General features: G+C 40.9%; 1 protein-coding gene across 2 annotated transcripts; it reads left to right on the forward strand.

Moving 5' to 3' along the window:
* The first annotated feature begins 12986 nt into the window (after window positions 1-12986).
* On the forward strand, window positions 12987-27070 carry LOC126978584 (uncharacterized). Of its 2 annotated transcripts, none has more exons than XM_050827540.1 (6): window positions 12987-13133; window positions 19295-19415; window positions 21686-21892; window positions 23329-23565; window positions 25833-26116; window positions 26491-27070. In XM_050827540.1, the coding sequence occupies exons 1-6, from the start codon at window positions 13121-13123 to the stop codon at window positions 26886-26888; spliced, it is 1260 nt and encodes a 419-aa protein (XP_050683497.1). In that variant the 5' UTR covers window positions 12987-13120; the 3' UTR covers window positions 26889-27070. The 2 variants fall into 2 exon arrangements, with proteins under 2 accessions (XP_050683497.1, XP_050683498.1); XM_050827541.1 differs by having other exon boundaries at window positions 26790-27070.
* The last annotated feature ends 192 nt before the right edge of the window (window positions 27071-27262 follow it).

Here is a 27262-nt window from a genome sequence, read left to right on the forward strand (position 1 = left end):
GTTTGGAATTATAAAACAAAAACTGATAGAGGAGGGTGGTGTGAAGAACAAATTAAATTAGCCATTTAAGAAGTTTTGGATGGAAAAAAAGGTTACAAATCGGTGAGCAAGGCTTATAATGTCCTTCAAACAACACTCGAGCGTAAAGTTAACCAAGCGAGAAAAAGAGACAATAATTTACTAAAAGTCAAGGTCCCCTTGGGTCCAATTACTACAGTGTTTTCCGAAGTAGAAGAAGAACAAATACTTGTTACTTATTTGAAGGAAATGGCAGAACGATTATTTGGTCTGTCAACTTCCGAATTCCAGAAGTTAGCTTATGAGCTACCGGTTCGTAACAACAAAAAACATAAATATAACGATCTCAAGGAAGAGCCCGGTAAAGACTGGTTGCGTGGATTTCTTAACCGTCATCCTGTCTTGAGTTTACGAAAGCCAGAAAATACGTCAGCGGCTCGTGCTGCTTGGCTAAACCTTTTACTCCAAACAGGATTTACAATTGTGACGAAACAGGTGTGTCGGTGGTGCCAAAATACGGGTCAAAATGATCGCAGCAACGGGTAAAAAGCAAGTGGGAGCTGTGACATCAGCTGAACGAGGTTCAACTATAACGATTGAAATTTGTTTCAACGCTGCAGGTACATGCTTTCCTCCAATGTTTATATATCCCAGAAAACAGTATGGAGCCCGAAATGCTCAATGGAACTCCTCAGAACTCATGGCAGAATGTCCAGATTCTGGATGGATCACTGCAGACATTTACTTAAAATGGTGTCAGAAGTTTGTGATACTCACCAACGCTTCTAAAACCAACCCAGTAATGCTGATTTTAGATGGTCATACCCCAAGGTTGGGTACCCCACCCAGGTCAATATATTATAAAGATACACTTTGTGTTTAAGAAGTGATAGAGTTAAACAACTGTCATAAGAAAATTTATTATTATTTCCTCACAAACATAATTTTACGACCGTGTGAGTTATAATTTAAAATAATGTCTACTTAATAATAGCTCATAGTTATATAATAATTAAATTTAAATGAATTTAAAAGGGTAACAATTACCAATTTAAATTTGATAGATGTTTAATTTAAATAACAAAAGTACCTATTTATTATTGGTTTGATAAATGGTAATTACCTACTTGTTTGTGAAAATATATATTAGTTAAATTTGGACTACGGCCGATGGAGGTTATATAAATATTAAAAAATTTCTAACATCTTATATACCTAAAGATTCAGTTATATGTGTTGTATTCCTTTACCAAGTGCTTAATTCGAATAATAAAATTAAATTAATAAAAATAAACTTATACCTACAATGCAGATAACAAAAAAAAAATATCAATTTTAATTCCTAATATAAGAGTTATACCTACTTATAACAAAATATTCATTTTAACTAATATCAGAAATAATAATATTACATTTCATTGCACACAACATAGTTATTTCAAAAGTTATAAGAATCATCCGGTATATTTAATTCGCCGTTAAAAAATCTAAACATTAAAAAAATGTCCCCTTATGTAGGTAGCAGCTATCCAACAACATATATCACATTCGCTTTTTTTAAATATAATTCGTTGTGATAATAAAATAATACAATTTCCTTTTACATGAATGACCGAGGTAGTGTATTAGTCAGATCATGAATTGCAGTAGCCAGTGAAGTTAAAGCATAAGGTACTTCATCTGGTGACTGGTCCAGGGTCCCGTGGCTCACTGAGCCGCCTTAACCGTATCTCCGATTCAGAAATCGGAGCTCTTGGCCATAATCTTGTTTAGCCGTAACTATTTTCACTTGTACCTAATGTGTTTTTTTAAAAAAGCCAGTCTTACCATTTAGATGCGGGGATTCGAACCCGCGACCTCTCTCTCGGGTTCCATCCGAGCGCACTTACCACTGAGCCAACCGTTCGAGTTCTGTATGAACTATTTTGTACATTTCAGTATTCAGGTGTGTAGGTTGACGCCCTACACGTAACTTGGCCGAGGCATTGTCTAAAGTTTTATTTATTTTATTTTCTTTATTAGGTATAATAAACAGGTGTTACAATAAGTCTTAATTATATGCCGTATACACGGGCCATGCAGGTCTCTCTTGGGAAAACGTCGACCAGTGCCGGGAGAAACTTATGTCTTCTAACGAGTCCTCTCTCGAGAAGGTCGCGCAATGGGGTAAGTTGAACCATGTCCAATTTAACCCCCAGAAGACTCAAGTTTGCGCGTTTACCACAAAAAAAACCCCATTTGCCGTATCACCGCTCTTCTATAACACTTCCCCTAGTATCGGAATACTGGGTCTCGAAATTTCGAGCGATTGCCAATTCCGTGGCCATCTGGAGGGCAAAGCCAAATTGGTTTCGAAGAAACTGGGCGTCATAAATAGAGCACGGCAATACTTCAAGCCGGCCCACATTCTAGCGCTCTACAAAGTGCAGGTCCGGCCACACATAGAGTATTGCTGTCATCTCCGCTCTGGCGCACCCCAATATCAGCTCGATCCATTTGACCACGTGCAACGCAGAGCAGCTGGAATTATAGGGGACCTAGTGCTCTGTGAACGGCTGGATACTTGGCGTTGCGTAGAGACGTCGCTTCATTGTGTGTTTTCTACCGCATTTATCACGGGGAGTGTTCCGAAGAGCTGTTTAACCTGATTCCTGCCGCCGAATTCCACCTTCGCACGACACGCCACAAGTTAGGATTTCATCCCCACCTCCACAGTGCGGTTTTCAAGGAGCTTTCTCCCTCGTACTACAAAGCTATGGAATGAGCTTCCTTGTGCGGTGTGTCCGGGACAATACGACATGGGTACCTTCAAAAAAAGCGCGTACACCTTCCTTAAAGGCCGGCAACACTCTTGTGATTCCTCTGGTGTTGCAAGAGAATGTGGGCGGCGGTGATCACTTAACACCAGGTGACCCGTACGCTCGGTTGTCCTCCTATTCCATAAAAAAAAATATATATATAATAAATTAATTACGTTTTTACTAAAGATAATTTAAAATTGTGAGCACATTAATTTGACTTTAAATGAAAAAATATAGTTATAATGAAATAACAATCTACTCGGTTGAATTCTCTATGATATCTACAAATGTAATATTTCATCAACTTTTTGATCATTTACCGAGCTATAATCACCGAAACAACTTTGATCATTTGATGTGTAATATTTATCCTTTATTAATAGCAGATAGAGTACAAAATAGCTTTTAAATAAAACTATTTCAGCATTTCCTGTGTAAATAAATAGTATATATTTATTAACAAGGTTATTACATTATTTATTAACAATTCACACGCAAGGTCCCACAAAGAAACAACAAAGTCCTGCTGCGTTTTATATTATATTATTACTAGTCCACGTTGACATACAAGCAGTAGCGGATGTTCCATGAGTTTGTTTGGTATTGTTTCACGCCTTGATGTTCACATTACTCCAGTCCAGTAATCCAGCGAGTTAATCCAGTCCAATTCTGGACTGGTTCATATTACAGTCCACATTATTCCAGTCATTCAAAAGCTGTTAGATCTGTAACATTATAGTGACAATGCTTTCAAGAAAGAAGTTTAGAAATTATTTTAGAAATAATCTATGTAATCTTTGAAATTATTACTATATAATCAGAAGTGATATCTAATCAACAAACACACATGTTCTCTGTGCAAAGAAACATACTGAAGTATTTGGGTTTCAGCTTTATTGTTAGGAATTAACTATTAAATTTAAAAAAAAAAACAAACTGTGTGTTCACTGTTGAACGTTTAATGAAGTACTAAATAACTATTCCAGTGGCACTCGAATGGGCGAGCTGGAATGAATAATAGACTGTCAATCCAGTCTGTAATGGTACACTCCAGTACAGGTTCACATTATTGTAGCACTGGACTAGAATACTTCGCTGAAATAATGTGAACCGGGTATAACTAAATAGCCAGTCATGAACATTTTTATATACACCTTGAGAAGTAAATAACATTTTTAAGATTTTCCGAAGATGCGCGATTACGAAATTTATACGGATGAAGTCGCGGGCTGTATATGTTCAGGAGTGGTAGTGCCATGTTGGGTCCTCACGGACACAACCGAATTGGGCCGGCACGCCCGGAGAAATACCACTCCCCCACTCGAAACCGGCGTGAAATAGCGGCTATGCCGCTGTGTTTCGTCCGGTGAGTGGGGTATCCGGAGGCCTACACCCCCCCTCCCAAATACAAATGGCAGCACACACTAAAACGAGACTACTTCAGGACGGTACCAGGCTATGCAGCCCTGGAGAATCCGTCCCTGGGCGTCCACAATTAGGGCCTGTACCTAACAGTGGTTGCCCAGCGTATTCTGGAGGGGGCAAATCTGCGCTGACTCGGGGCAAACAGAGCAGGAGGCTCAAACCACCCTCCTCCACACTCGCTGTGGACTTTTGCAACATCAGGGGGCTTCGCTCAAATTTAAATGCCGTCCACTTTCACCTGGAGACGGCGAAGCCGGCCCTGCTCTTTTTAACCGAGACACAGATATCCTCCCTGGCTGATTCATCTTACCTTTCCTACCCGGGGTATAATTTGGAACACTCCTTTATACCACGGGCTGGCGTGTGCGTTTACGTCAGGGAGGATGTCTGTTCTCGACGCCTGAGTTTTCTTGAAGGACAGGACCTATCCATCATCTGGCTGCGTGTAGACTGCGATGACCATCCGCGAATCTACGCATGCCTGTATAGGTCCCATAGCGGTAACGCAGAGACTGACCGGCTCCTCGAATACATCCAAATGGCTACAGATTCCGTGTTGGAGCAGATCCCCACTGCAGAGATCGTGTTTCTTGGCGATTTTAACGCCCACCACGCCGAATGGTTAGGCTCACGTACCACTGATCATGCAGGGAGATCTGTTCACGACTTCGCCTTAGCATATGGTCTGACGCAACTGGTTATTGCGCCAACGCGAATCCCAGATGTGCAAGATCATACACCTTCACCTTCTGTTGACCTCACATCCGAACGGCTACCTAGTTTCCGTTGACCCTCCTCTGGGATCGTCGGACCACTGCCTGATCCGGAGCACCGTGCCGATCACGCGCCCAACACGGCCCCGCTTCTTAGGCTGTCGCCGCGTGTGGCACTATAGGTCAGCAGAGTGGGACGAGATGCGGTGCTTTTTTGCATCCTACCCGTGGAGGCAGATCTGTTTTTCGCTGGGAGATCCAGATGCCGCTGCTGATGCTGTTGCTGATGTGGTACTGCAAGGTATGGAACTCCTTATTCCATCCTCCTCTGTGCCTATCGGTGGCAGGTCCCAACCATGGTTTGACCGCTCCTGCAAAATGGCCTCTCGCCGAAAGCAGGAGTGCTATCAGGCTTGGGTCAATGCGGTGGTATCTAAGGATGTGAATTCCAGCAAACTTAAAAAACACTTCAATCATGCCTCCAGGTCCTTCAAAAGAGTTATTGCTGACGCGAAGTCGAAGCACATTGGCAGAATTGGCGACAGACTTGCACGCCTTCCCTCGGGAACTCGTGCGTTCTGGTCGCTCGCCAAGGCTGTCCAAGGAAACTTCTGCCAGCCAGCCATTCCGCCACTGCACAGGGATGATGACTCGCTGGCCCATGAAGCGAAAGAGAAAGCTGATCTCCTGGGCTCCCTCTTCGCGTCCAACTCGACTCTGGATGACCAAGGTGCACCACCACCGCATATTCTGCGGTGCGATTCATATATGCCGGAGGTAAAAATCCAGCATGGTGCCGTGCTTAAGGCGCTTCTCACCTTGGACATTCACAAATCGAGCGGGCCCGATGGCATTCCCCCGATAGTGCTACGGACATGTGCTCCGGAACTGGCGCCGGTCCTTACCCGTCTTTTCCGGCTCTCCTACTCATCAAGCGTAGTCCCGAAATTATGGAAGGCGGCTTTAGTGCACCCGATCCCTAAGAAAGGTGTACGCTCAGATCCGTCCAACTACCGCCCCATTGCCATTACCTCCATTTTCTCCGAAGTAATGGAGTCGATCATCAACCGCCAGCTCTTGGGATACCTAGAGGGGCACCAGCTGATCAGCGACTGCCAGTACGGTTTCCGTCAGGGTCGCTCAGCTGGTGATCTTCTTGCGTACCTCACCCATAAATGGGCGCAAGCGGTTGAGTCGAAGGGAGAGGCATTGGCGGTGAGTTTGGACATAGCGAAGGCCTTTGATCGGGTGTGGCATAAAGCGCTTATAGCGAAACTGCCATCCTATGGGCTTCCCGAGAAGTTGTGCAAATGGGTCACTAGCTTTTTGGCTGATCGGAGCATCAAGGTTGTTATCAACGGTGCATGCTCCGACTTAACACCCATAAACTCTGGTGTCCCGCAAGGCTGTGTGCTATCCCCTACGCTGTTTCTTCTTCTTCAGCAATATTCATTGCTATGCAGACGACAGCACGGGGTATGCTTCCTACACCGGCCGTGCCAACATGTCCCGGGATAGCGTCGACAAGAACCGGATCAAACTTGTGTCTGAAATCGAGACTATGCTTTGCAAAGTCTCGGAATGGGGCCGACAAAATTTAGTCCAATTCAACCCCAAGAAGACACAAGTTTGTGCGTTCACCACTAAAAAGTCTCCCTTTGTCGTATCCCCTCGATTCGAGATCACTCCTCTAACTGCTACAGCCTGTATTGGCATACTTGGCGTCGATATATCGAGCGACGTTCAGTTCCGTGGTCACTTGGAAGAGAAGGCCAAACTGGCCTCTAAAAAGCTTGGTGTACTCAGTAAGGCGAGACAGTACTTCACTAAAAGCCACCGCCTGCAACTTTATAAGGCGCAAATTCGGCCTCACATGGAGTACTGTTCTCACCTCTGGGCGGGTGCTCCCCAGTACCAGCTTCTTCAATTTGACCGCATACAACGAAGAGCGGCTCGAATCATCGATGATCAAGTCATCTCCGATCGGCTTGATTCTCTAGCATTGCGTAGAGATGTGGGATCTCTCTGCATCTTCTACCGCATTTATCACGGGGAGTGCTCAGAGGAGCTGTTCGGGTTCATTCCAGCGGCCGAATTCCACCATCGGACATTACGTGCAAAGTACCATCCGCATCACGTAGACGTCTGGCATTCCACAACCGCGCGTTTTCTTCGAAATTTCTTGCCTCGCACAGCCACTTTGTGGAATCAACTACCGACAGCGGTCTTCCCGAACAGATACGACTTAGGGACCTTCAAGGAAAAGGCATACTTCCACCTTAAAGGCCGGCAACGCATTTCTTCACACACCTGTTGTTGCGGATGTCCATGGGCGGTTGCCTCACCTCTCCCCATCCCGTGAGCCTCTTGCCCGTTTGCCCCCTCTCATATAAAAAAAAAATAGTGAATGAATAGTGGATGGTCAATGGAAAAAAAGCCTAGAACTGGTGTCAGTGATAAAACGTATATTTATCACAAATATTTAACAAAAAATATACAATTATTATTATATATAATACAGACAGAAGCTATAGACTCACATTATAGTAAATATCATCCGCAACAAATATACAAAAAATCACGGTTATAACAATTTAATTAATTATTATTATATATATTACAGACACAAGCTATAGACTTACTTTATAGTACATATTCAAATTCAAATTCAAATAGTTTTATTCAAAAAAGGATTTAAAATCACTTATTGAACGTCAAAATCTATCACCCATTCAAAAGAGACTGCCTCAGACCTGAGAAGAATGGGCGCAAGAAACTCAGCGGGCTTTTTTTTTAACATAAAATATGAATTACAATGTAATATCGTACAATAAACATTTATAATTAAAGAGCCTGAGGGTGTTCGCTTTATTCCCAGTCCGTGGTGTCATTAAGAAAATCGTTTATGCTATAATAACCTTTCCCACACAAACGTTTTCAAACAATTCTTTTAAATTTTGTAACACATTTGTTTTGTACATTTTCTGGGATCATATTGTAGAAGCATATACATCGCCCAACAAAAGACTTACTAACTCAACCCAACCGAGTAGTAGGCATAACAAGTTTATGTTTGTTCCTCGTGTTAACATTATGAATGTCACAGTTTCTAGAAAATTCCTCAATGTGCTTATGAACATACAAAACATATCAAAAATGTATTGAGAAGCAACAGTCAAAATGTTTATTTCTTTAAATTTTTCTCTTAATGATTCTTTAGGACCTAGGTTACAAATCGCGCGAATAGCCCTCTTCTGCAGCACAAAGATAGTATTAATATCGGCCGCACTGCCCCATAACAATATACCATAGGACATAATACTAAGAAAATAACTAAAGTATACTATACTCGCCGTATCTATGTCAGTTAACCGTCTAATTTTCTTAACCGCATATGGTGCAGAACTAAGCCTATTCGCCAATCCTTCAATATGGGGGCCCCACTGCAATTTGGAATCAAGAGTAATGCCAAGAAATACAGCAGATTCCACTGGTTTTACCACCTCTCCATTCGCATCTACATTTTTGACATTTGGCGCGGTGAATTTAATATATTTAGTTTTATGATTATTTAACAATAAGTTATTGGCGCTAAACCAGTACACGATGTCAGATAGAGCATTGTTTACTTCGTCATATAAAACTTGACTTCGTTTCACTTTGAATATAAGTGAAGTGTCATCCGCAAACAATACCACCTTGTGTTTTTTTTCTACAAGGTTAGGTAGATCATTTATATAAATTAGGAAGAGGAAGGGTCCAAGAATAGACCCTTGTGGTACCCCCATACCGAGGGGAGTCCCAGGAGATCTTCTGCCATTCACCTGGACCCTCTGAATCCTATTATTTAAATATGAGATCAGAAGATCGAGTGCAGATCCTCTTATACCATAGTGGCATAGCTTCCTGACCAGCGTTGAATGTTGAACACAATCAAAAGCCTTAGATAAATCACAGAAGATACCAAGTGCATTCTGTGATCCTCCCATGCCAAAAAAATATTCCTGATGAGTTCAACACCTGCATCCGTAGTCGAGCGTCCCCTAGTAAAGCCAAATTTATATGAAGTTTTATATGAAGTAACTTATAAGTGTTAAAGTGAGTAAGCATTAGGCTTAAAATATTTTTTTTTTAAATTTTACTAAGGGTCGGAAACACCGAAACAGGGCGATAGTTATTCGGGTCAGAAGTGAGTCCCGATTTAAATATTGGTGTAATTTTACTATACTTCAGAAGGTCAGGAAACACGCCATGTTCAATACAGCTATTAAAAACTAGTGCTAGATATGGTGCTATGACGTCAATAACAGAACTTATTATCCGCAACAAATATACAAACAATCACGGTTATAATAGTAGTAGCTAGTTACTTCAAGAGACAATCGTAATCTTTTCTCATTATATGCAATACATAAAGCTATAAATAATAATTAAAATGATATAAAAAAAATTAAATCAACGAGTATAAAGCAACAATTATCATTTAAATACAACATTTTTCCGGTTTTTCTAAATTGGTAGGCCTCCTCGTAATGACGCGCCTAGTGACTAACTTCATAATATGTAATGACCTTATCAGTTTACATACGATATTATATATCATAATATTTGATTCAAATTGCTTATTTCTTGAAGAGTAGACAGTTGATCTGGTGGTGCACCATCGTGACTTCGCCTTTGCATATGGTTTGACACAACTGGTTATTGCCGCAACGCGAATCCCAGATCATACACCATCACTGTTGGACCTTCACATCCGGACGGCTACCTAGTTTGCGTTGACCCTCCTCTGGGGTCGTCGGACCACTGCCTGATCCGGAGCACCGTGCCGATCACACGCTTAACACGGCCCCGCTTCTTAGATTGCCGCCGCCTGAAAAAGCTTGGTAGTTGGCAGTAAGGCGAGACAGTTCTTCACTATAATCTACCGCCGAATTTAGTACTGTTCTCAACTCTGGGCGGGCGCTCCCCACTACCAGCTACAACGAAGAGCAGCTCGAGTCATCGACGATCAAGTCATCTCCGTCCGGCAGCAAATATTTTAATACTCACAACGTTAGATGTACGAGTATAAGTTAATCGACTGAATTTTAAAGATCGCCAGGAAAATATTATTATTAGATCAGTGCCGGATTAACCACACAGTAAGTAAGAGTAGCAATTGCTACAGGCCCCGCGTGAAAGCGGGCCCCAATTATTTAAGCCCACTCATCTCTGTGTGAGCGTAATTTTTGCACGCTTTTTATTAGCTTCACCTGTATGTATGTTTGTTTGTAACCGACTCATTTGGGCGTTATCTACTTTGGCCAGATTTCATTCAAACTTCGTAGAGTTATTGAGGATCAATGACAATACATTAATTTGATAAAATTATTCCATTTTTCCAATTTGCAAGATAAGATTTTTGTTAATTTATATAATTTTCATCTATCATCTTTAAGAAATGAATAGATGTAAATTATAAATTTATTTTCTATTTTTTAGTTCGGTTTTCTATAAAGCGTGTTTTTGTTGAATGAAAGTTATAAGGAGGTATACTGAATTTACTTGATGTCCCAAAAACGTGAAACTTTTCCAAGTAAAACAAACCACGTCAGACACTCGGTAACATACTATTTCCAATAGGTACAGATCAAGGGCTCTTTGAAAGAATTTGCTACGGACCCCGCTTTTGCTTAGTCCGACACTGTATAAGAGTTAATTATGATTGATGATGTATAGTTCAACTATCATATCAATCATACTTGCGATAGCATAAGCCTCTTGTAACTGGTATGTTTACTGAACCACAACAAATGGATGAGAAATAATAAATTTCAATATAAGTTTTAAACAAAAGTTTCAATTCTTTCTAATTGTGTATATAAATATTAAATAAATAATGATATTTAAATAAGCGTTATTCAACTACATTATGAGGTATAATAATATTCGTTGGGCGAATTTAATTGAATATTGTTCTTTAAATAAACATTAAATAGGACGGGGAATAAATATTTTAATGCGCCAAGAAATCTTATTGCGTGCGTACATAAGCAAACCATCAATTTTTTATTTATATCGGCATTGTTTGAGACCTTGCTCCTCACAAGGCCGTTTTTCAAGGCTCGGCTGGGCTTAGGCAAGGAAGAGTTTTAAATAATACTGCAATAGATAATCATTGACTTTGCAATGAATAAAAATATTTTATGTGCAATACAATGAAATTGTTACTTATATATATATATTTTTTTTCTGTATATAAATGAAGTATTACTGTTTGTATTGACACGAGAGTGGGCCAGGGATTGGAAATAATACTCTGCTTATAGGAACGAGTCTTTATTTGCGGTCACTTTTTCCGAACTTGCACTTCGCCGGTGTGCCGCTGTTCCTCTCGTGGGCGGCGGTACCTTCAACGCGTCACACCGCACCGAACACTAAGTCTCTTCTATCTTCTTCTTCTTGGAACACTTTCACTTTTCACTACTTCTTTTTTTCTTCTTCCTTCTTGGAACACTTTCACTTTTCACTACTTCTTCTTTTCTTCTTCTTCTTCTTCTTCTTCTTCTTCTTGACACTTTCGAGTCAGAACTAGAACTGCCGTAGGCCACGTAGTAGGCCAGTACGGCTTATATACCCCTGGATATGACGTTTGACAACTCTCGTCATATACGTGAAAGCGTTGCTACGCGACAATATAATGACCTTCCATAATACCTTACCCCACCAACCCACCACCAACTTCTGAATGAAGTTCTTTGTGCTGTTTTCCCGTCATGATATGATATCAATATAGTTATAGATAAGTAGATATAGATATAGTTATGGTCGGCGAGTAGTTAAGGTTGGGGTCCGGACACTGTGGAAAATTTTTATTGTGGTCCAGAAAAAACAACTTATAATTATTAAGTGCTATCTATTCATTGTAAGTTTTAAATAAAATTCAAAAATTATAAAACTCATGGACTAAGATTAATGGGAAAAACTACACCGCCGGTCTTGAGCTAGTTTTTTATAGTTTGGTTCTCGACAAGAACAGCAAAAAAGGGCGTCTTCTAATGTGGGAGGCGTCCTAACGAACGAACATCGAACGATATTTGATATTGATAAAGATGTTTCACATACATATGTCGAGCCAAACATAATGGCTAAATTGAAAGCTAGTTTTTTTGCAATTTCATATTTTTCTTTATCATATTTGGCTTCAAAATATTATTCCAATAAATAAAGGTAAAGTATACCTGCTCTACGTATTAATTTGTACCTGGCTTATAATACTTTACGATATTTGGCGGTCTGAGATTCGATCTACCTCGGTTCGCCTGTTGCCCACCCTTTTGATATGGGCACCCTCAAAAGCAGCGCGGAGAACCACAAACAAAACAAAAAGTCGACAACGTTCCTGTGATTCCTTTGGTGTAGCGAGAGATTGTGTGCGGCGGTGATCACTTAGCAGCAGATAACCCATGGCCGTATCCTGGAGGACAAACCTTGAGTTCCATAAAAAAAGAATATTAAGTTTGTAAGTAAGATGACTTTTGAGTCTTCAACTTTATCTCAATCGTTTATAAAAAAACATGTAGAATATCTTCTTATGATCGAAAGTACCTATGATACCTATAATACCTATGTAGCTACGATTTATTTTTATAATGACATAGCTAAGCTATATTGGTCAGGTATCTTCGTTTGTCCTCCTCTTCCATATAATAAATTAAGTATCATGTTAATATAATATTCATGTCATTCATACATTAGGTTGAAGTTGTATGTAGCTAAATTGGTTTTCTTTCAAACGAAAAAAAATAATATTATAATTTTCCCAGATTTCAGGCCATATTATCAAATGTTGTTTTTCGTGTAGAAGCTCACAGTTGGAAGATGGTCAAATGTCAATGGACAGGAGCTAGAAGCACGAGCCCACTCGTCACAACAATCCAATTCAACAGTCACAAAAAGTATATGAGCATAAGAAATTATAACGACCTTGAGAAATGTACATTTTAATATGAAACTCAGTTATTGCGTACTTCACTTACTTCTTACACTTCTTATGAACAGTTGACAAGACTTAACAAGGAAATATATTCAGTTGTGCAATATCTTCGGCTCTGAGCGTACTCCGTACGTACTAAATATATCAATATTTATCATCAAAATATCAAGAGAATCTATATAGTAATGGACTTAAGTGGTGAGTATGTTCGACTAAAATATATAAGTCGGTCATAATAGTGTTACAAGAAAAATTATTTAAAAGACAATTTCACCAAAGTTTTTCATATCTTTAAAATTAAAAAACAAAAATTATAAGCAAGTCTTAATTTGGATCGAACAAGTAACTGGAACAGGCTCACTGTGAAGGTCTCAATTACCTATTATTATATTTCATATAAAATAGTAACTTAACTGATATAACTTAATTGATATTATATATTATCTGAAAGTTGACTGTGATGTTAAAAGGGAGCGAACAAGACCTTAAGCTCACTTACACAACAATATTGTAATTCTTATGAAACTTCCCAGATATTTGGGTTCTACAAATATATTTATTGAATAAGGCGTTACTTTGCGGAAATCCATAATTATACAAATTATTTAAGTTTTCTTTAGTGTTAATTCCGCCAATATTTGTCTTTAAAACAATTCGACACGTGTTTCGCCTCTACACGAGGCATCCTCAGGACGTGTTGTCTCGCCAAAATCTGGCACGAGACTAAGACTAAGACTAAGACTAGACTCTCGTGCCAGATTTTGGCGAGACAACACGTCCTGAGGATGCCTCGTGTAGAGGCGAAACACGTGTCGAATTGTTTTAAAGACAAATATTGGCGGAATTAACACTAAAGAAAACTTAAATAATTTGTATTCTACAAATATGTTTACGAGAAAGACACTCGACGGTACCCGACTGTTTCGCAATAATTCGCACACAAATTGCATATTAAGATGTCTAGACGTCCATCTAGCTAAATATAGAAAAATATTAGGTATATGATAATTTATTATGTATATGTAATGGTATGTAAATTATTGCTAATTTTATCTTGACCTTGATAATGCTCTTAGGTAGTTGAAGTTCATTGTCGGAACGTATAATTTACTTACATCGTTAATTAAAAAAATATTACATTATTATCAAAAAAAATTTTTTTTGTTTTCTTTTATTTCTGGTATATTAACAAATTTTATGTATAAATAAATATAAATAATTAAATTTCTGAGTGTTTATACTATCCTCCTAAGACCCATGTCTATATTTTTTTTGTACTCATTGGAACTCTCTGTACAGAAAAATGTACAAATTAAAAAATCCTTGTCAGACCCAAGGATTGAAATGCTTCGTATTTGTATTAATTGAGTTGCTAAGATTAGAATTATATTTTTTTATGTTGTTGATAAATGGCTGGAATACATTTATAGTGTTTAAATGTATTTGTATATGCCCTGTACTTTCCCCGGGGCGTAAAAAGAATAGGGGAGTCCCAGGCCCATGGGTGTCGTAAGAGGCGACTAAGGGCTTTTTAGAAGTGGGAGAGTCACGCTGCCGTCTTATGACGTCAGCACAATCGGGCCAGACTCGTCCGGGTTTATTACCACACTCGCACAGAATACCGGCGTGAAGTAGCGGCCTAGTGCCGCTATGTTTCGCATAGGTTAGTGTCGAGGACCGGAGGCCATCCCTTACCCCCACCCCCTCCCCCCAACAAAATATGAGAGCGGTCCATAAAGAGATATTACCCCAGCAGGGTACCGGCTCTGCCAGAGCCGGAGAAACCCTCCCACAGAGAACAGCCCTCCTCCCACAGAGAACACCACCTCCCACAGAGGGCACAGAACCGCGCATGACCGAGGACAAACGAGGCAGAAACACCACGGCACCCCGCTCCACGCTTAACGTGGACTTTTGCAATATCAGGAGAATTCACTCCAATTTAAACGCCGTCCACCACCACCTTGAGACGGCGCAGCCGGCCTTGTGTTTCCTTACGGAGACGCAGATATCTCGACCTAGCGATACGTCATATTTAACGTACCCCGGGTACAAAATTGAGCACAATTTTTTGCCTCATGCCGGGGTATGTGTGTACGTTAGGGAGGATATCTGCTGTCGCCGTCCCGGCAATTTTGAGGGGAGGGACCTGTCTACTCTCTGGCTCCGCGTAGATTTAGAGGACCGCGTCCGTATGGGCTGCGTTCAAGCGGCAATTGACGACGTGCTTGCACAGATCCCCTCCGCTGAAATCGTAGTCTTGGGTGATTTGTGATTTGGTGACTGGGCACAAAGGATCTGAACTGCAAAGTTGTTAAGAGGAAATATAACCGTGCCTCCAGATTTTTTAAGCGGCAAATCGCCCGTGCGAAGTCTAAGCACGTCGTCAAAATCGGCGAGCAGCTTTCCAGTTACCCGACCGGAATACGCAAGTTCTGGTCGTTGTCGAAAGCTGCTCTTGGTAACTTCAATCAGCCGTCCATGCCGCCGTTGCACATGAGGAATGACACCCTGGCCCATACGGCAAAAGAGAAAGCCGAGCTCCTGTGCGCTCTTTTCGCCTCCAACTCGACACTTGATGACAACGGAAAAACACCGCCGACCATCCCGCGGTGTCAGAGCTCTATGCCTGAAGTACAGTTCAGACAGAAAACTTTTAGGTGAGCTCTGTTTTCGTTGGATGTCAGGAAGTCGAGCGGGCCGGATGGCATTTCTCCAATCGTGCTTAGAACGTGTGCACCTGAGTTGACGCCGGTGCTAACGCGTTTATTCCGGTACTCTTATTCCAAAGGCGTAGTCCCTGACTCATGGAAGTCAGCCCTTGTCCATCCGATCCAAAAAAAAGGAGACAGTTCGGATCCGGCGAACTACAGGCCTATTGCTATCACCTCCCTGCTCTCTAAAATCATGGAGAGCATAATCAGCCGCCAGCTTTTAGTATACCTAGAGGGTCACCAGTGATCAACGACCGACAGTACGGCTTTCGCCATGGACGGTCGGCAGGTGATCTTCTGGTATACCAACACATAGATGGGTGGCGGCTATTGAAAGCAAGGGGGAAGGCCTGGCAGTTAGCCTGGATATAGCGAAGGCCTTTGATCGTGTATGGCACAAGGCGCTACTCTCCAAACTTCCATCATTTGGGCTTCCCGAGAGCATGTGCAAGTGGACCTCCAGCTTCCTCACTGGGCGTAGCATACAGGTCGTTGTCGACGGATATTGCTCGAACCCGAAGCCCGTGAATGCTGGAGTGCCCCAAGGCTGTGTGCTATCTCCTACGCTGTTTCTTCTGCATATCAATGATATGTTGGACACCTCCAACATACATTGCTATGCGGACGACAGCACTGGTGATGCCGTATACACGGGCCATGCAGGTCTCTCTTGGGAAATCGTCGACCAGTGCCGGGAGAAACTTGTGTCTTCTATCGAGTCCTCTCTCGAGAAGGTCGCGGAATGGGGTAAATTGAACCTTGTCCAATTTAACCCCCAGAAGACTCAAGTTTGCGCGGAAAAAAACCCCATTTGTCGTATCACCGCTCTTCGAGAACACTTCTCTTAAAACCGCGCCTAGTATCGGAATACTGGGTCTCGAAATCTCGAGCGATTGCCAATTCCGTGGCCATCTGGAGGGCAAAGCCAAATTGGCTTCGAAGAAGCTGGGCGTCATCAATAGAGCACGGCAATACTTCAAGCCGGCCCACATTCTAGCGCTCTACAAAGCGCAGGTCCGGCCACACATGGAGTATTGCTGTCATCTCTGGTCTGGCGCACCCCAGTATCTGCTCGATCCATTTGACCGCGTGCAACGTAGAGCAGCTCGAATTGTCGGGGACTCAGTGCTCTGTGAACGGCTGGATCTCTTGGCGTTGCGTAGAGACGTCGCATCATTGTGTGTCTTCTACCGCATTTATCACGGGGAGTGTTCCGAAGAGCTGTTTAACCTGATTCCTGCCGCCGAATTCCACCTTCGCACGACACGCCACCATCTGGATGTGTGGCGGTCCTCCACAGTGCGGTTTTCAAGGAGCTTTCTCCCTCGTACTACAAAGCTATGGAATGAGCTTCCTTGTGCGGTGTTTCCGGGACAATACGACATGGGTACCTTCAAAAAAAGCGCGTACACCTTCCTTAAAGGCCGGCAACGCTCTTGTGATACCTCTGGTGTTGCAAAAGAATGTGGGCGGCGTTGATCACTTACCACCAGGTGACCCGTTCGCTCGTTTGTCCTCCTATTCAATAAAAAAAAATGTGATTTGAATTTGTACATTAAAATGCACATTAGGTATTTACACATACTTAATAATTGATCTAAGAATACTAAATAAAACAAGAATATTGCTATTACAATGAGAATTAGGTTATTCCCACCAAATATTCCCTTGTTTTGCGAAACCAGATGGTCTACAAAGTACAAAAGTATTCGAAGTTTCGCTCAAAATTTCACCAAAATTGTAGAAGCATTACAAGACCTCTCAGAAGATCAAGCCACTAATTCTAAGACAAAGGTGAGAGCTTACCAACTGCGTACTGCTTTGACCACCACAAATATTATTGTGGCATTGCATTTTATTGCTACTTACTCGGCAAAGCTTGAGCCTGTCTGCAACCAGCTTCAACAAGTGGATTTACACATTAATACAGGGAATGACCACATTTGAGATTAAATGCCAACGAGTTACGAAACGACAGATCCAACCACCCATCCGAAAACTTTGAAGAATTTTACAGAAGAGCTTTACATCCCTTACCTTGATTCGATCATTTCTTCTTTAAAAGACAGATTTTCTGAAACACATAAAAAAACATTTTCTGTTACAACTACACAAAAATAATAAAAGGCCTCAGTAAAGAAGAATTTCTTAGAGCTGCAAAAGACATTGAAAATTTGGCGATGGCGATCTTTTACCTAATTTTATTCAGAAGTCACAACTTGGTTTGAAATGTGGAAATATCCACAGCCAGCGGCAAATAATATCAGTGGCGTTGATATATCGATATGAAAAACATCTTATAGACTACATCGACGAGGCAAAATATTTCTTTCCTTCGGTAGCAGAAGCGATCAAGATTGGTCTTAGTCTAACCGTCACAACGTGCACAGTAGAAAGATCTTTTAGCACAATGAGAAGATTTAAAACTTGGAATAGGTCCACAACAGGTGACGAGCGACTGTCTGGACTATGCTTATTAAGTGTCCACCGAGGCAAGATAACTAAGGACAATAAAGATAACTTTATAGAAAACGTCATTAATAAGTTCGGTCAAGAACCCCGCCGGCTGCAGTTGCTTTTTCAAGGGGTGCAAGTGCACCCCCTGGCACCATATACCATTATTACCTGGCACATTCTACAATTATTGTATAATGTGCCAGGTAATAATGGTATATGTATGAATTCTCATATTATGTAATGAAATGTCATTGACTGAATTATTTGTATTGCGAATACATGTTTGATTCTAAGTCAAAAAATATAGATTCTTATACGCACCAACATATCTTATACTTACTATAAACATTCTTCAAAACACGCTGCATCTTGTCGGTTATGCAGCTCGGTTCAGCAGTTTTCGCAGCATAACCACAAGCCTTATAAGCGCAGTAAAAAACGGCTCACCATTTATTAGTGTAGATTATAGATATTGACATATTCACTAATTAATTAATGTCTTATTGATAAACGCAATGAAGGTAAAGTTACTCCAGGTTTAAAATTAATTCTCCCTGTTACGTAATTCTGTAGTTAAGACAGTAAAAAGCGTTTGTTAATAACACAAATAGTGTTCGAAATGTGATTATAAAGATTCTTATTATAATATACGTAACTGTATACAGTAGGAATAGGTACCTACCTATTCCCACCCATAATATATTATATATTATGAGTGGGAATAAGTAGGTACCTACTAATGTATTAGTATCTAACTGATGTCATTTGATTTAATATAATACCGTGTTTATCTTTTAGATACATGACATACCAGAGCTAATTCTCATGTATAGATTAAGTTTAGTTTTACAAATTAATATGAGAAGATACTAATTGAGAAAACTTAAAAAATAAATTAATTATGACGTAATTACCTTGTTGCTTAAATAATAATAATTAAGTTCAAGAAAAATAATATTTGAATTAAATATAAGTTACATGCATACATCTATTTGGTGGCCGCGGCCTGATCGCCGCACCCTCAAACCGCCTCTTTTACTTGTGTCGCCTATTTATCTCGAAGATGTTCTACTTATATGTTTTTGTAGGAAAATATGATTACTTCAACAATTAAAAGAAAAATGTTGTTGTATATTTCGGAAGATAGTTACACGATCGCAACAAATATAAGTGGACCGTCTTTTTCAGCGGAGGAGGTGGTGAAAGGTTTGCTGAGTGAAGCTGCCTACGCGACACCGTCTGACAATGTAAGAGTAGAAGATCTGGAGATGAAGCTACCGAAGTGGTTCGATGAAGCTAAATTTAACCAGTGAGTTTAATTCTGGCTCGTGTTCCATTTGTTTGATGTGTAGTTATTGGTTTTTAGAACGTATGACGTAAATCACACAGGATGTAAGTCAAGTAAATCTTTAGACTGTCTAGTTGCAAGCAGTGCCTGTATGTAAGCTCCTGACTTAGTTAGAATCCCTAATTAGGTAGTACGTTTCTAACCTCCAACATTATATTGTATACGGAGATACATTTCCTCGGAGTATTATCCAAAAGGGTGACAGTGATGCTGACGTCAGTGTCGCCGTTAGCATCGTCCTAGTAGTTGTAACTCATGTCAAAATGGAAGTTCAACTTCCATAGTATCCATGTATATTATTAGTGTTAAGTTATCATGAGAGTTTACACTATTGTGGAATTCCGCATTGTCCGATAGCAGGAGAAGAACACCGGTCATATCATATCGGTTAGTACCAGGGTCTGTGCTTCCATATATCCGTGCCAGCCTCTACCAGGCTCTGTGCTGGGATCAATCCGTGCCAACCGCTACCAGGCTCTGAGCTGCGATAAATATGTGCTAGCCTCTACTAGGCTCTGAGCTGCGATTAATCCGTGCCAACCTCTACCAGGCTCTGAGCTGTGATAAGTCCGTGCTAGCCTCTACCAGGCTCTGAGCTGCGATAAATACGTGCTAGCCTCTACTAGGTTCTGAGCTGTGATATATCCGTGCTAGCCTCTACCAGGCTCTGCGCTGCGATAAATACGTGCCAGCCTCTACCAGGCTCTGAGCTGTGATAAGTCCGTGCCAGCCTCTACCAGGCTCTGAGCTGTGATAAGTCCGTGCCAGCCTCTACCAGGCTCTGAGCTGCGATAAATCCGTGACAGCCTCTACCAGGCTCTGAGCTGCGATAAGTCCGTGACAGCCTCTAACAGGCTCTGAGCTGCGATAAATCCGTGACAGCCTCTACCAGGCTCTGAGCTTCGATAAATCCGTGACAGCCTCTACCAGGCTCTGTGCTGCGATAAATACGTGCCAGCCTCTACCAGGCTCTGAGCTGCAATCAATCCGTGCCAGCCTCTACCAGGCTCTGAGCTGCAATAAATCCGTGCCAGCCTCTACCAGGCTCTGAGCTGCGATCAATCCGTGCCAACCTCTATCAGGCTCTGAGCTGCGATCAATCCGTGCCAGCCTCTACCAGGCTCTAAGTTGCGATAAGTCCGTGCTAGTCTCTACCAGGCTCAGAGCTGCGATCAATCCGTGCCAGCCTCTACCAGGCTCTGAGCTACGATCAATCCGTGCCAGCCTGTACCAGGCTCTGAGCTGCGATAAGTCCGTAACAGCCTCTACCAGGCTCTGAGCTGTGATAAGTCCGTGCCAGCCTCTACCAGGCTCTTAGCTGCGATAAATCCGTGACAACCTCTACCAGGCTCTGAGCTGCGATCAATCCGTGCCAGCCTCTACCAGGCTCTGAGCTGCGATCAATCCGTGCCAGCCTCTACCAGGCTCTAAGCTGCAATAAGTCCGTGACAGCCTCTACCAGGCTCTGAGCTGCATTCAATCCGTGCCAGCCTCTACCAGGCTCTGAGCTGCGATCAATCCGTGCCAGCCTCTACCAAACTCTGAGCTGCGATAAGTCCGTAACAGCCTCTACCAGGATCTGAGCTGTGATAAGTCCGTGCCAGCCTCTACCAGGCTCTGAGCTGCGATAAATCCGTGACAGCCTCTACCAGGCTCTGAGCTGCGATCAATCCGTGCCAGCCTCTACCAGGCTCTGAGCTGCGATCAATCCGTGCCAGCCTCTACCAGGCTCTAAGCTGCGATAAGTCCGTGCCAGCCTCTACCAGGCTCTGAGCTGCGATAAATCCGTGACAGCCTCTACCAGGCTCTGAGCTGCGATCAATCCGTGCCAGCCTCTACCAGGCTCTGAGCTGCGATCAATCCGTGCCAGCCTCTACCAGGCTCTGAGCTGCGATCAATCCGTGCCAGCCTCTACCAGGCTCTAAGCTGCGATAAGTCCGTGCTAGTCCCTACCAGGCTCTGAGCTGTGATAAATCCATGCTAGCCTCTACCAGGCTCTGAGCTGCAATATATCCGTGCCAGCCTCTACCAGGCACTGTGCTGCGATATGACCTTCGAGCTCTTTTTACGACTAAAAATATTCCATGTCTGTGATGTTCAATTGCCTCGAGTGTCTTTGTTCCGAAACATGTTTGTAAAATATAAACCTAAACTTATACTTTAATATAGAATAAAAAAAAAAATATTGACAAGATTATAGATGAACTACAAGTGCTTATTTTATTTTTCAGAGGTCGCCGGTTTTTTTCAGACTTTTGCATCGCGCACACGTTAAGCTTAATATCAGGATTTATAGCTGTTCTGGCGGTGCCGACTGTGATCAAGGTGATGATCGGAACCCAGAGGTCAAACACACCGTACACTGCTTACAAACGATACCTGTCTACATATCTCCACATTATCACCTGGGCCTCTCATGACCTGAAGCCAGGCTCACCGTAAGTAGTTGTTACAATGGCAGTAAGGAAATGAATTTAAAATTATTAAATTAAAATTAATAAAAATAAAATTTGACTTATAAAAGAAACCTTAAAGGATTTGTAGTTTGCGTTTATTTGAAATAGTACCTACTATATATTTTGACATTGCACAATATGTATATATTTGAAGCGTGTAAATTTGTAAAAAAAGTAATCATTTATTTAAAAGGGCCATTAATAGACATGAAAGGCATTTATTTTCTCATAATTGAATATTTAATGAATATTCCTTTAGATTTATTTTTGATGTCATTTCTAATATTCTAGATACTTCTACCGCTTCGGAAACAAATGGCGCTCTGAAAGAGAAGAAACGGCGCAATAACTCTCTCAGCATTCTTATTTTGCACTCTTTTTAATAAAAATATACAATATTATACTGTATTGCTATACATAATAAAATAATCTAGTCCCAGGCTGTCCGATCACTTAGAGCTGTGGAGTAATAGGATCTATTATCCACCAGATTACCGGATAGACTGGTTTATGGCCACTGAACAACATTATACCTAAATAGTAGCTACGCAATGTGTATAAAATTATTTAATCACCTACCTCTAGAAATAAAAAGCATACCACAGAAACGATTTAGTGGACTCCTGTTTAAATGGTTAATCGCCAAATAAATTTATAGTGATAAGGATTTTTTAAATTTTAAGTAAAGTTTTTGCATGCTTATTTAAATTAGCCGAATAGAAGACAATACAATAAATTTAACATCTATAATGTATTCGACGCAATAAATAAATTTCATTTCATTATATTCATTTTCCGGTAGATTGTGCTGTTTTTTGATACAAACTCAAAAAAATTTCTTCTGTTTAAAAATTAATTCAGTCAGCAGCCCTTTAATTTTAAATATACAGGAAGTGGCGGTGATATGTACTCGATGACTAGAAAATTAAATTTGCTAAAGCTAATATATAAAATTCTCGTGTCGGGGTGTTACCAAACTCGTCAGAAAACGACGGAGCGACTTGTAAAAAATTTTGTGTGGATATCGGGTAGGTCTGAAAATCGGCCAACATCTATTTCTTATAGCCCAAAAATCTATTTTTTCATTTTTTATTAATTTGTATCGTATTACAACGTTAGCTGGATTAGCTAGTTTATTCATAAAGCTTAGAAAAAAAAACATTATTAGAGTTAGCCGTAGGTTAGCCCCTATTTTGACAATTGCACGCACACTAACACAAGTGTCATACAAATTGCAAGTGTAAGACGTAGCTTGTGACGCAAAGTAAAGTATGAAACTTGGCCTGTTTTATCGGTTGTCTAGCAGCAAGAGACTCTGACTAGACATATAAATTATCTAAGTCATAAAACTGAACATTCTTATATGACGTAGGTGTGGTTCATACATATCTACGTGTCTGATATAAGTATATTGACAGAACCTGGCGATCTTTGAACACAGTGCGGGCCCGCCACGTGGTGGCAGGTAGAGCGGCCAGGCTGAAGAAGCAGGGCACCGTGTCGCAGCGTGACCTGGCACTCACCATGCTGGGCTTGATAGGCTTCTCCGTGCTGAAGCCGGACAAGTTCCATCTGGTGTCGGTGAAGAAAGGAGACATGGAGGCCTTCCTCCATTTCTGGGCTGTAATTGGCGCTATGATTGGGTGTCAAGATAGGTAAGTACTCCTATATGTTATATGTTTATGGAGAAATATATACGCCAAAAGAAGCGTTCAATATGCCTATATTATAATCATTTGTGATACTCAAAGCGAGTTGGATGGAACCACGAGCTAAGAGGTGAACAACTCATACCAATATTTACGAACGATACGTTACTCGAACGGTTGGCTCAGACGCGGAAGAACGCTCAGACGGAACCCAAAAGGTCGCGGGTTCGAGCCCCGCATCATTAATAAATTTTGGTTACAAATTTAATTTAATATATAATACACTGGCCTGCAAAAGTAAGTATCACACTTTTCAAATTAATTTTTTTTCTTAACTATAGAAGGTAGAGTTTTAAGATTAAAAACGTTTTGTTGCAAATTTTATAGGCTTAAATTCTTAGAAACTAAAATTATACATTAGTAATATTTTTAACTTAAAAAAGATAAAACAATGAAAATAGACATTTTTAGTTTAGTGTAAAAAAATTCAACTAAAATGTATTACATGTTATTTAATTTTTAATAACTGGTATTGCCTCCTCGAGCTCTGATTACAGCTTCGAGCCGATTTGGCATACTGAACACTAGGTTTCGGAGCGGATGTTGGGGAATATTCTCCCATTCTTCTAGCAGGGCCAGCTTTAGTGCCCTGAGGGTAGTAGGTGGTGGTCTACGATTTCTGACTAGCCTCCCAAGCTCATCCCAGGCGTGTTCAATCGGGTTGAGATCAGGACTTCTTGATGGCCAAGCCATCACGCTGATACCGACCTCCTGAATATACTCTTGTACGATATGAGCCGTGTGTGGCCGGGAATTATCATGCATCAGTATCGATCCATCACCCATATTTGCTAAATACGACCCTGCATACTCATTGAGAATCTCTTGAGCATATCTTTGCCCAGTGAGGGTGCCATTTTCTATGGCTACTAGCTCTGTGCGACCTTCTGAAGATATGCCACCCCATACATGTACACTGCCTCCACCATATTGGACTTTTTCTGAGATGCAGGCTTGAAGGTATCGCTCACCAGGTCGCCTGTAAACACTTCGCCTTCCATCACAAGTGTAAAGGGAGAATCGAGACCCATCTGCAAACAAAATTCTTGACCATTCTTCTTCATCCCACTGCATGTGTTCACGGGCGTATCGCACTCTCGCTACTCGATGCTGTCTCTCGAGTTTTGGGCCAATCGCTGGTCTTCGGGGTTTCAAATTTGCTTCAGCAAGTCTTCTTCTCACTGTACTGTCACTAATGTAGTCCCTCCGGGTCTGAAGTAGCTGTTGCTGGACTTCAACTGCATTTTGGCGGCGATTTCTTAACACAGTGGAAATTATATAACGATCTTCTCGGGCACTGGTAAACCTGGGTCTGCCATTACAAGGTCTCCTCAGATGGTGTACAGTCTCTTCGTACCTTCGCTTTACCTTCTGGACCGTTCGTACCGTCACAACCACCATTCTTGCAGTGCGACGCATACTGATGCCTAGTTCCAGAAAAGCCATGATCCTAGCACATTCTTCAACTGAAAGAGGCATGATAAATAAATGTTATGTGCTTTTTAGCATAAATTTTTAAAACAAGACCCATCGATCGTTAAAAAAATTTAAAACAGAAAGAAAAATGTGAATGGTAAAATTGTAATTCGGTAACGTCCACTTTGAAAAAGGTATGGTTTTGTTTTTGAAGTTTTTTTTCAGCCAATTCTTAAAAGAAGGTTACCGACTATAAAGTTTTTATGTACAAAATTAAATTCTCTTTGGAGTCCTTTTTATTTCGAAAGTATATCTTGTGAACTTAAAACGTTATCCCAATTTTAAAAGTGTGATACTTACTTTTGAAGGCCAGTGTATTAATGTCGCAACATCCGAATGCAAAAAAATATCAGGAAGGATAATAATCATTATTCTTACGTCTTGTATGTTATCGCTAGTGAGGTGAAAAGTAGTATGACTGTATGAGAGCAAAGTATTTTCTTTTTTGTGCACTAGGCTTAGAATTCTAAATTAGATAGGCCGGTGATATATTCGTACACTCTGTCGCTTGCTGGGGATCTAGCTGTGTTAGTGCAGATGACATAATGGTGTCTTTTCTGCTTAATTTATTAATAAATGCTCAATTATTATACTCTAAAAAGTATTTGTATTCTACAGTAAGTAGCGAGTCGAAGATTTAAAATTATTTTGAGCCTAATTGAATATAAACTATTTTTCTTTCTCAAGTATGAAAGGTTTTATTAAAGTTCTTTAATTAATCACATCATCTGCTACAGATACAACATTTGCCGTAAGACGTACGATGAGACCTATCAGGTCTGCCAAGAGCTCGTGGACAGAGTGCTGCTTCCGTGCCTGGAGAATGTTCCGGAATACTTCGAGCATACCGCCAGGGTCTTGATCGATGGTGGCTCGGCCGTGTTCTCCTTTATTGACGGTGACTTCATTATATACTGGACCAAACACTTAGCAAATGTCCCTGGCTACATCTACACTGAGGAAGAAAGACTAGCCTTACAAAGGAAATTGAAGAAGTTTAGTACTGGAGCAGATAAAAACGGTAAATATAACATGAGATTTATAAGTTGAACTAAGTTGAGACGTCAAGGTTTATGTAAAATTCAATTCTTATACTTTCACTTCCATCATTCTATTGTGGCTGTTAAGGTACTGATAGATCTACAAGCTAAACCCGAATACATTTTCACTGTACTATTTTTCATTTGAGTATAGGATAGACTGTATCCTGTAGTCAAATGAAAAATAGTAAAAAAGTAATACTAGAAAATGGTCAAGTATCAAATTATTCCAAAAATAAGCATCCTATAGTCATCTCCAAACAATTCCACATAGAATTGTAACAGTCCCATCCCGATACGTTTTATAATTGAACCTCAGAGTAAAGTAGTTTTAGAACTCTTTGTCTTTCTGCAGGAGTCGATGCAAATGAATTGATTGAAGCTTGTGGGCTGCCCTTTGATACTAAATCGTCGCGACGGCTTCATGCTGATGACTACGACACCGTGGCAACCTCGCCCGCCTACAAGAACCTACCATTGAAAGCCAAGTTCAATATGGCAGTGCATCATATAATCCTGTCTATCTACTCAGTGGCTGTCGGAAGAGCTATACTAAACTTTATTTTTAAGTGTATGCTGTTTACAGTAACACATTTTCCAATGACAGCAATGTGGAGATACGGCTATTACAACGCATTCGTAAATATATTTAAGGAAGGACCAAAAGACGACACGCCGCCCAAGCTGAACTGCGAATATCAAAAGAAGAATGAAGAGACGTGGCACCAGGCGCTCACCAGTCTTATCTGGTAAGAGTCTACTGACCAAACCAAAACCTAACAGCTTCATCATATTATTATTACCTACTGTTAATAATGACGTAACTTTGGTTTTATTTATAAATACCTAAAGTTAAATGCAAGCTGTGTTACTTATCTAAGAATTATTATGTTTATAATATTGCATCTTATTAAAAGAATAGATAGGTAACTAAATGTGTTTCATTTTATATTGTATATAATGCTTTGCAAGCAATAACAAGAGTCACTATTAAGGTGGGGATACACATGCCCGTAGCTTACACACTAGCAGACCAGCACATTGCAAGTGCCAGCTACTGCAATGTGTATACACTAACTGACATGCCTGTTAGTGGCATACATGTAGCTAGCACAACATTTGATTTA

The sequence above is a fragment of the Leptidea sinapis genome, chromosome Z (genome assembly GCF_905404315.1).
Source record: "Leptidea sinapis chromosome Z, ilLepSina1.1, whole genome shotgun sequence".
Classification (NCBI taxonomy): domain Eukaryota; kingdom Metazoa; phylum Arthropoda; class Insecta; order Lepidoptera; family Pieridae; genus Leptidea; species Leptidea sinapis.

Bases quoted from the DNA above. Each gene is read 5' to 3' on its own strand.
- LOC126978584 (XM_050827540.1), top strand. The intron at 19,416-21,685 runs GTGAGTTTAATT...TTTATTTTTCAG, and splicing joins GATGAAGCTAAATTTAACCA to AGGTCGCCGGTTTTTTTCAG. The intron at 21,893-23,328 runs GTAAGTAGTTGT...GTATATTGACAG, and splicing joins GACCTGAAGCCAGGCTCACC to AACCTGGCGATCTTTGAACA.